This window comes from Trachymyrmex septentrionalis, unplaced genomic scaffold (genome assembly GCF_001594115.1).
Source record: "Trachymyrmex septentrionalis isolate Tsep2-gDNA-1 unplaced genomic scaffold, Tsep1.0 scaffold30, whole genome shotgun sequence".
Classification (NCBI taxonomy): domain Eukaryota; kingdom Metazoa; phylum Arthropoda; class Insecta; order Hymenoptera; family Formicidae; genus Trachymyrmex; species Trachymyrmex septentrionalis.
The window spans coordinates 482,166-493,955 of NW_017305463.1; the positions used below are offsets into that span (position 1 = coordinate 482,166).

The 11,790-nt window shown below is 27.8% G+C and overlaps 1 protein-coding gene across 1 annotated transcript in view; it reads right to left on the reverse strand.

The window, feature by feature from the left end:
- LOC108749588 overlaps window positions 1–10,587 on the reverse strand; it is a 15,476-nt gene extending 4,889 nt beyond the window's left edge. The window contains exon 1 of the mRNA XM_018488369.1: window positions 10,543–10,587. Within this exon, the coding sequence (XP_018343871.1) occupies window positions 10,543–10,545 (3 nt within the window). The 5' untranslated portion in view covers window positions 10,546–10,587. The remainder of the gene's footprint in view (window positions 1–10,542) is intronic.
- Between the last annotated feature and the right edge of the window lie 1,203 nt (window positions 10,588–11,790).

Here is an 11,790-nt window from a genome sequence, read left to right on the forward strand (position 1 = left end):
TGTAGTTAATTTTATCACTCATGAAGAAAGAAAATATTATATTATAGATATTATTACAGTACATTGTATGTGTGTATATAAAGTGCTGTTATGACTTATTATTATACATGTGTGTATATATAATAAAACTATAATTAATTATATAATTTTTAAAAAATCTTAAAAAACATATACATAATCAATTGCCAAAAAAAACTAGAACTTTTTCATTTGTTAAAAAAATTAATTAAACATTTTTAATTACATCTACTGCATAATAATAACTTTGTATTTTACATACATTTTGTATTCATACATCATATTAAGTAATTATAATTACAAAAATGATTTTTATTTTATTCCAATAAATATAATATTTAATATTTGCAGGTGTATTTAATATGCTTATAAATCTGAATTAGTATATATATGTATAACATATGAAAAGAAACCACTTCATAAACGTTATTAATTAATAAGCGCAAAAGTGTTTACTTCACTAGTGTATAAGCAACGTTGAATTATGTTAAAGAAGAACAAGTTCAAGATATATGTTAAAGTTGTTTTTCATATCTATGAGCAAAAAAGTCTTAACTAGATTATTGATGTCAAAGAGTACTTGGTTAATTTTCACAATCCTAACCTTAACATCAACATTATTTTTCAATACTAATCTATTATTTTCATTTTATTCTTTCAGATGCATGAAGCAATGAAATTGGCTTATGTGTGATGTAAGTATAAAAATCTTTTCTTGATATATTTTTTTAGAATCGTTTGAAATTTAAGATATATACATATAATGAGCTTCTCTAAGAAAGTACATAAATTTTTAATAGAATTATTTATTTTAATTCATTTTAAGACGTGCTTTTTTTCTAAAATCCATTTTAGATCATTTATAATCTATGTCAAAAACTAATAGTTAAATTTTGTATTTCTGCAATTACAAATCGTGTGCAAAGAAGAATATATAATTTTCACTATTTTAATATAGAACGATACTGCAAAACAGTGAACACTTTTAAGATGACAAATTTTTGTAAAACATAAATAAGAAGGAGCATACATCCACATACGTAAGATGTTTTTTGCCAAAGTCATATATTTAAAATTAAAAATGTAAATGTTTCGGTCAAATCCTGGTCATCAGCAACACAATAAAAGAATGCGAGAATGAGATGTTAAATAATAAAACGCTAATTAAGATGTGGAAATAAAGTTTATATCCGAAATTATTTTGATTTCTCGATCCTTTTGACATATAAGCTTAAATCTTATTTCTTGATCGCTGTATATTAATACGGGATTGCCAAATTCTGACAACAAATTTAAATAAATTATTATCTTAATTTAATTTATTAGGTGTCTTTTAATTATAAAAACTTAGTACGTATTACCACAACGATCAGTTACATTGTTGCGATGCAGTGTTATTTGGTGAAGAATATTCACGAAGACGAAAGAATTTTATGTTGGTACTAATATTAAGTAAGAAATTATAATTGCGTGCTGATGTGGTTGTTGGACTTTCAACGCAATCAATCTGAAATATTAATAATCCCCTCAAATTTCTCAAATTTAATCTTAAAAAATTGTAATAAACTTATTGCGAAAAATATTGCCTCGGCCGGGAGTCAAACCCGGAACTTACATTCAGACCGTAATAGCGCTTCATATTTAAAGTAATGTATCTAATATAAACAGTCTTATTTTCAATTTTATTATTTATACACACCTACAATGCGTAACTTTTTATACATATCGGTTATTACAAAGAATATTGCTAAGGTCTCGATAGTCTAGGTTTAGGACGCTCGCACGGAATGCAAGAGATCCGGGTTCGACTCCGGGCCGAGGAAATATTTTTCGCAATAAGTTTATTACAGTTTTTTAAGATTAAATTTGGAAAATTTGGGGGGATTATTAATATTTCAGATTGATTGCGTTGAAAGTCCGACAACCATATCGGCATGCAATTATACTTTCTGAAATTAATTCATTTAAATGAATATATATAATAGTTCAACATCTTTGCATTCAGACCGTAGTGACGTTCGTATGTAAAGTAATGTCTAATATAAACGGTTTTATTTCCAATCTTATTGTTAAGTAAGAAAGTTTGTGTAATTATAGTGACATTGTCAGCGTTTCGAGGCGGTATTTATATGTGATCAGAGGAAAGGAAAGGGAAAATGTTAGGAGGAGATGATACGAGGGTCGTTCGAAAAGTCCGTGCAAAGTCACTGCTGATGGCACTACTGGCGCGTATCAAGGTTAGATTTAGTTAGTAGCATCTCTTGGAGAAACACACACCAAGTTACAGCCAGATCGGTCTATTTGTTTGTGTTTGGCATTCATTTGAATCGAGGAAGTCGAGGGGGGTTTGTTTCTGCAATCACGTCCTCGTTTCCATAAAATCTTTTTCCCGCCAGCCATTTCTTCATATTGGGGAACAAATAGTAGTCCGAGGGAGCCAAGTCTGGAGAATAGGGAGGATGTGAGACGAGTTGGAACCCTAATTCCATTAATTTTGCGACCACAACTGCTGGTGCGTTATTGAAAATCACTTTTCAAACGACCCTCGTATATGTATTAGTGAACGGAAAACTATTTTTTTTAATTATGTATAAAAATATCAGGAAAACGTAATGCGTCACTCTGCTCATTTAATACAAAATCTTGTTTCTTTATGTGTATCATCTTTGATACTATTCTTTTATAATAAGATATTTCTGAGTCTAGAATTTTTGTATTTCAAGTCAATTTTGTGATTATGTTCTAATTGATGTTGGAAGACCATAGAAACTGCAATAAAGAAGATTTTCTTATATCAGCTTTTTGTTCTTTCAGCCGAATGTTCAATTTCTGTTTAGTCTGACCAACATAAGACGTATTACAATCAGAACAATTTATTTGATAGACAACATTTAAACGGTCTTTTTTTTTAATTTTCTTTTTTTTATAAAAAGATTTAAAGAATTCATAGGTTTATAAGTAATATTACAGTTGAATTTATATGTTATTATTTTTAATTTTTCTGAAACATTTTTAAAGTATTATATGTAACAGTAAAAAAACTTTTTATTTTGAATGGAATCAGAGATGGAAACATTCTTATGAATTTTTATGTTATCGAAATTCTTTCTACGTAACAACGCTTTTATTCTATTATTGATAGTGGAAAAAGGGAATTTTTTAATCCACACACATTATTTAAAAAGATGTAGATTAATATATTCATAATAAATTCAGAATAAATATTTTTTTCTTAAAATTTTGGATGTGCAAGAAATAAAATTCTGTCTAGTTGTTCAATAATTACACCATTCTTTTATTCAATCAGATAATTGGAATTAAAATTTAAGTATCTGCCTGAATTTGTTGGCTTTTTATAATAATCAAAAATAATCGTGTCATTATCAATCATTACTTTAACATTCAAGATTCTAATTTCTTCATTAGCGCTTAATTAATATTTAGCGATAAATTGAAAGTGCAAAAAATTGTTTTAATTTGATCTTTTTTAGCAATTAATATAATGTTGTCCATATAACAATAGTAAAATAGAATAGAAACGGTCAAAGAGTTTTAAAAATTTCAAAGTTTTTAAAAATTTCATTTTCTAGATCTAATATTATGCAGTTGGCTAAAATAGGAAACAGAGGAGATCTCGTGGGCAAACCAAAGATTTGTTTGAAAATTAAATTATCGAATTTGAAAAACGTAGAATTAAGAATCATCTCAATCAATAGACAATGTTTGGAAAATATTTTTTAAATATTCATTTCTTATTAATTATACATATTGTCCAGTTTGATGTAGAAAAAAATCTGTATTAAATGTTAATTACATATTTTTTTTACATTTGTTATTTATTAGTAATAACGAAATTGTAAAAAATATGTATTTAACGTTTATTTAATGTTTATTTAACATTTATGTTTCTTTAATAATTTATTTATAATAATATTAAAAATTGTTTATTTAACATTTATTCATTAATTTAATATTTATTTTTGAACAGTTATTCATTTGTAATAATAATTTTATAAAACATTTAGTTATCATTTATAAAATTACAATATAATTTACGATTTATGTTGCATTATAATTATTTATTTTTAATATGTTATAAAAAAATATTTATTTAACATGTAATTGTTATTAATTTAATATTTATCTGTCGTTAGGCATATATTTGCAGTAATAATTTGCAAAAATGTTTATTTATTAGGTTAATCGGAAAGTTTCATTCGTTTAGCGGCGAGTAGCTAGAATTGTAGATAACTCTAATATCTAAACCAAGCTTAATATTTTAGTTTTATCATCTGTCAATAAAATTTAGTATATATTTAGTATATATTTAGTATATATAAAGGTATACGTTCGCATCAATAACCTTGCTTCTTCTGCATCAAAAATGTCGAAATTTGAGCCAAATAAGTATCATTTGCGTGAAGTGTCTTAGTCTTTTGCTTCATATGGAAGAAAACTGCTGAAGCTCATTGAATGCTTGTAGAAGTTTATGGTAATAGTGTTCCTTCCGATAAAACATGCAGAAAATGGTTTCGACGCTTTAAAAGTAGTGATTTTGATGTGGAAGACAAAGAGTTCTGGATGGCCAAGAGCATTCAAAGACGAAGAATTGCAGGCATTGATGAATGAAGACCCATGTCAAACGCAAAAACAACTTCCAGAAACATTAAATTGTGCTCAATTTGTTATTTCCGATCGTTTGAAAGTCGTGGGAAAGATCTACAAGGAAGAAAAATGAGTCCCATTATGAACTGAAGCCAAAAGATATTGAAAGGCGAAAAACCAATAAAATTCTGCTTGCTAGGCAACAAAGAAAAAGGTTTTTGCATCGTATCGTCGCTGGGGATAAAAAACGGATTTATTTTGACAACCCCAAACGTCGAAAAAGTTGCGACCCCGGTCAATTCTCAACATTGACGCCAAAGCGTCAGAAATATCCACGGAAAAAAAATAATGCTCTGTATTGGTGGGATCAGAAGGGTGTAGTGTATCATGAGGTGTTGAAATCTGGTCAAACAATCACAGGAGATTTTTACCGAGAACAAATTATCGTTTGTGCCAAGCATTACACGAAAAACGACCAGAATATGAAACGAGACAGCATAAAGTGATTTTGCTTCATGACAACTTCACAAAACTTGTCAAGAAAACGTTAGAAGCACTGCTGGGAAGTGTTACTCCATGCGGCTTATTCACCAGACTGTGCCCCTTCCAACTACCGCTTGTTTCGGTTGAAGGCACACGCACTTGCTGAGGAACGCTTCAATTTTTATGAAGACGTCGAAAAATGGGTCTTTGATTGGATAGCCTTCAAAGATGCATCATTCTTTTACCGCGGAAATCGCTTGCTGCCCGAAAGATGGGAAAATATCGTTAACGATGGACAACATTTTGATTGATGTACTTTTTTATTCTGTTTCTTAAATATACTTTTTGCAAAAAACGGACGAAACTTTCTGATTTTGACCAATACATTTATATAACACTTTAATTTTTACGTTCTTGAAAATGAATACTTCTTCAGTATTCATTTTCAAAAAATACTTAAAGAAACATTTATTTAAACATTTATGAAAGTTTATTTAATATTAATGTAGCATAAATCGGTTTCATCAACGCCAATTACTTAACTGACTAATTGTGTTTGTTGTTTAGTAGAATTGATTACTTAATTGGTTGACAGTTAATTACCAATTTGGCTTAATCGAATTGGTGAAACAGGTCCTTTGTATAATACTAAATATCCAATCCAATTAATAGTAGTTAATTTTTCTTCAAGAATATTCTCATTGAAGGTCTTCTTAATCCTATCCAAGTTTAATTCTCTGTCACAATTATTACTCTTCGAAAATAATTAATGTATCAAATGAAAAATTAAAAGAGATGCTACAATCTTAATCAATTAAATACTATCAAATTAAAAAATAAAACACAAATAATACTGTCTTTTGTTATTTACTTAACTCTAATGATATGTATTATTCGTATAAAAGATTTGATATCAACAAAATTGACGCCAAATAAAATTCTTGAAAATTTTATGTATTATTCGTAAAAAAGATTTGATGTCAAGAATTGGCGCCAAGTTCCATTTAATTCGGATACTAAATTAAATAAATAATGAATATTAATCTAATGATACGTATCATTTGTATACAAAATTTGATATCGACAACTGTGGGGCCAAGTAAAATTCTATTATCAAAATAAAAAGTAAAACCTAAGTGATACTATCTTTATTATTTACTTAATCTAAATGGTACTATCTTTAATTTTTATACAATAAAACCTGAGTATACGTATATCTTGAAGAATCTTTCTATTTCAATCCAAATAGTTTAAATTCCTCTTAAATAAAATTATTATATCACAGTTTATTAAAAGACATTCATAACCGGGAGAATGGTCTTCCATATTTTATTTATGTTGTAGTCATTATCTCTATTTGATTGTTAGGGTATTTTTGGTATCTCTTCTTTATACTTTCTTTGAAAGTATAATATAATGTTGACCATCGTGATCGTTTTGTCAAACAGTATTTAATATCCTGTTTTGACCACGATAGTCAACATCACATCATACTTTCCAAGAAAGTATAGTGAAGTCATAGAGATACAAAAACACTGAGATACAAAATCGCCTTGATGAGTGGACTGCAAAGTTTACGAAATGTTGTATTCCAAGAATAGATCTGGATACGGAGAAAACCCGAGAAATGCATAATCTTAATATAGAAAGCACCCGTAGAAGCTACTATTTGGATTAACTAAATAATAAAGATAGTATTACTTCAATTTTACTTTTTATTTTGATAGTAGAATTTAACTTGGCGCCACAGTTGTTGATACGTAGACTGCTGGAAAAGTTTCTGCAATCTAGTACTTCCAGTTGCGCCAACGTTCTGCTATTATCATATCCATAAAATTAGATGTTTTTAACCTATAATTCAATTGACAGTTTGTACCCAAGCCAACTAGTTTTATTTGCATAGTATTTTAAAAGAAGTTATTTTGTAAGAAAATGAAAATTTCGCGAGAAAATTTTCGAGCAATGATTTTTTACGATTACAAATGTAATCTAACTCCGAAACAATGCATCGATCGACTTCATTTGACTTTTAGGGATGAAGCACCATCCAATAGGACTGTTTATAATTGGTTTGCCGAGTTCCAGCGTGGACATACCTTTCTTAGTGATGAATTCCGTGAAGGTCGTCCATCTACGTCTGTTGTTGTTACTAATGTTAATGCTATGCGTGAAATGATTGAGCGGAACCGGCATATAAACCTACCGCAAGATTCAGACATCCTTAGGCATTGACATGAAAGCAATACATACGATTTTGCATGATCACTTGAGCGTACAGAAACTTTGCAGTCGTTGGATCCCACACGATTTGACCGAAGCTCAAAAATAGGCTCGTGTTAAATGGAGCAAAGAAATGCTCAAGAAATTCAACCGAGGTCGGTCAAATTTGGTCTACAACATTGTTACTGGGGACGAAACATGGATCTATTCGTATGATCCCGAAAGTAAACAATAATCCACTGTTTGGGTATTTCAAAATGAACCGAAACCAACAAAAGTTGTTCGTTCACGCAGTGCTGCCAAGCAAATGATTGCTTGTTTCTTCGGTTATATCGGACATGTGACAACCGTGGCTTTAGAGGATCGAAGGACTGTAAATACTGATTGGTATACAACAATTTGTTTGCCAGAAATCATAAATGAATTGCGTAGAATAAACCGAAATCGTCACATCATCCTTCATCATGACAACGCCAGCTGTCACACAGCACGTCAAATCGTTGATTTTTTATCCAGTAATAACGTCGAATTTATGATTCATTGTCCGAATTCACCTGATTTATCCTAATGACTTCTTTTTGTTCCCAAACATTAAAAATAAAATGGTGAGCGATTTGAGTCGCCGGAAGCTGTTGAAACATTTCGTACACTGATTTACAGCCTTAGAGTAGAAAAAAATGCTTCAAAAATTGGTTCGAGCATATACAAAAATGTATCGATCTTAAAGACGAATACTTCGAAAAACAATAAAGCTATTTAACGAATTTTACATGTTTTTTTTCATATTGTTTGCAGAAACTTTTTCTACGTATTAAATTTTTTGTACAAATAATACATACATCATTAGATTAATATTCTTTATTTCTTTAATTTGGCATGATATAAAGAAATGGGATTTAACTTGGTGTCAATTCTTGATATCAAATCCTTTATAGAAATAATACATATCATTAAAGTTAATTACATTAATAAAGAAATTTTCTTAATATTTACCTTGGATTTGATTATATAATTGATCACATGTTGAATGGTTATTTTAATATAATTACTGACATATGTGTATATATATATATATATATATAGTGTCCCAATATCTATCACCTAAAATATCTTTGTAAAATCTTTGTAAAATAATCTTTGTAAAATATCTTTGTAAGCTTGAAATCTCCGAAGTATCTAGACAAAAATTATTATCGCCATATGATAGACCCCCTCATATGCCCGTGCAATTTTGATTACACAAATTTTTCTCTAGATCTTATAGATTCGAAGATATTTCAGGTGATAATAATTATCAGGACATCTTGTATATGTATACATACATATGTATATGTATACAGCCTTGGCCAAAAGTATTAGGCACCTATACTTTTTCACTTATCTAAAGTTAATATTTATTTATTGTCTAATTTTGCCCATATTGTTTCTTATTTATTATCAATATTATACATAAGTTTATAGAATTTTTGAAACAGGATAATTTACAGCAAATGCTACAAATCAAAATTTGAAAAAAATGTTTTACATTTTAAATATAAAACTTTTATTTAAAATTTTAAATATTTTTTTAAATGTTAAATCAAACACATTTATCTAATGTAAAAACATTTTATGAAATGTTAAAATAAACCTTTTAAACATCAAATAAACATTTTTGTCAAACGTAAAAAAAATGTTTTAACGTTTAGAAAAGATTTCTTTAAACGTTACAATAAATGTTTATTAAACGTTAAATATATAATTATTTGTGTTAAATGTTAAAATAAATGTTTTTAAACATTGAAAAAGATTTCTTTAATCATTAAAATAAACGTTTTTTTAATGGGAAGGAGGTCACTTATCCCATTATTTTTAATGTTTTTACAAACGTTTCAAAAAACAATTTTCAAATGTTTTTAAAAACATTATTATAAATATTATTTTGTTGATTGGGATTGGGACTGCTGCTAAAAACTCGTTTAATAGTAATGTAATATTCTTGATTGTAATACTCATTGATTTCTATCTTCTTTCTATACTTTTTAAGGCTAGGTCAATTTGAATGTTTGTATTGATGTAATATCAAATGACACAATTTTATAATCTTGTTTAATAGGCATACCATTAATTCTTTTTACAAATTTGGAACTATTTTTAATATATCCAAAATTTTTGTCAATGCTCTTATCTATAATATCCTTGAAAAACGTTGCAAGATTGAAGAAGAGATTATATTATGCAGCTAACAATAATTCTTAGAGGATAGCCCTCTTTATGTACCTTGGTGAGCCCATATAATCTCTTTATAAAAAAAGTATTTCGTAAATTTCGATCAGATGTGCTTAAGAAATACAACGATGAGTACATATAAAAATGCAAATGAAAAATATACACTTAATAAGTGTATATGTAGTAATGGCATAGCCGGAAAGAGTCAACTTTCACAATCTGATATCATGTAGTGTTAAAGAATAATCGTAGCCATAAAAGATTATAATATTTGTAAACTTAATATACTTATTGTTAGAAATAAAGTTAATATATACTATGTAACGAATATATTATTAATGCGTATTGCTTTAATCATTTTTTTTTTGAAAAATTGGACAATTAAATAATTAAATGACGTATTGCTTTTTGAGTAAAAGTCGTTTTCAAAGAGAATTTAACTATATTAATTTTTACAAAGTAATTAAAAAATTGTTATTAATATTACCATTTTAGTAACTTAACCCAAACAACAATAACAGTTATTCGAATGAGTGATTATTTTTTTATAAGAAGACAAAATTCTAATGCAAGTTTGATTGATGTAGAATGGTATTATATAGCGATATTTCATTGCATTATGCAACAATTATTTACAGAAATGTAAATCTTTTGTTGCATAATATTCATGTTTGCGTCACATTCCAAAGTATTTAAATGTCGTTGAATTACGTTATCACGTTTAAAATAAGCTGATAAGTCACAACGTAATAACATCCAAAATTTACATTTTAAGAAAAATTTATTTACTTTAATTTTAACTTGAAATAATTCTACAGTACAAATTATTTTGAATACTTTTTGCACATAATGTAATGATGCACATGGTGTCACACAAGAAATCAAATGTCATTACCAACAATATATATAAAATAATAGATAAAAATGTATATATACATGTGAATAATACTTCATATCCTTTTAGTGATAGAAAAATCATCATTCGATTAACAGTATTCGAAAACTCACCATTATGCCAACCAATCGTCCAGACACGTAGTCAACAACTAACTGAGCGGCTAAGGCCTACTTTCAAACTCTCTCTCTATCTTACTCACTTGATTCTCCTTAACTACTCTGACGCAAAAATACGCGTCCATCTGTTCACTTTGCTAACCATACATACGCGCGAGTAGTAATATTAAAATATACTGAACTTGAAAGGAACAGTGACAAAATAGTCCGAAATGTAAGGATTGATATCAACATATTAATTTAGATTAAACTTTCAGTACTGTAAATATTTATATGTAAAACATTATAAAGATTATACTACTTAATGTTTTGATTGTATTGAAAATATATACAATAAATTGCGTCTGTACGATTCTTATAATAATAAATATTGTTATTGTTGAGTTAGATATAAGTGGATATTTTTATTTTAATTTAATAATGTTAAAAATTGTTTTGGCTAAGTTGTTCCACTTTTCAGCTTATTTGCACCGTCGCTCTTACTTGTTACTTCTCGCTCTCTCTTGCTTTCGCTCTTTCTTTTATTCATTAGATAAATTATAACATAGTTTATCCGAAGATGAAACAACCAATCTTTAACGTGGTATTTTAAAAAACAAAAACATGCATTTACACTTGGATAATCTTTTTGATAGCATGATGGCATAAGAAGAAGAAAGTTTTTTTTGGATGAGAGAAAACATTATTTCTTTCTCATATGCATATATCATGTTCTATCTATATTAAACATAGTTTATATTAGTTTCTTCTAAATTTATTCTCATTTTTACCTTTATACTTATTCTCCTTAGAATAAATTTTGTATTAACACACACATGCATTATTAAATATCATTTAATTATATCGACGTTTGGTATACAAGTTACTAGTGATTACCATTGGAATAATCCGTATCTTGTGACGATAAGCAGTCTATCGATTGTTGATGTACATTATTTGTGAAGAATTATGAAGAGATAAGAGAGAGTGATACTAATTTTCTATAATTCTCATATTTTTACGTTACTAATAACATTATTTAGTTTTTATAAATAAACATCACAATTGGAACTGTTATTTAGTATATCAACTTTGAAAAATATTATATATACTCTGTATGTTCAATGTAATTACTCAGTTGTTAATCCATTTAGTAAGATTAATTATTAAATTTATATTGTTATATTATATTATTATGGAATGAAATAGAACACCCTGCTTAAAAAAAATGAATAGAATAATACGAGGGTGAATCAAATATTA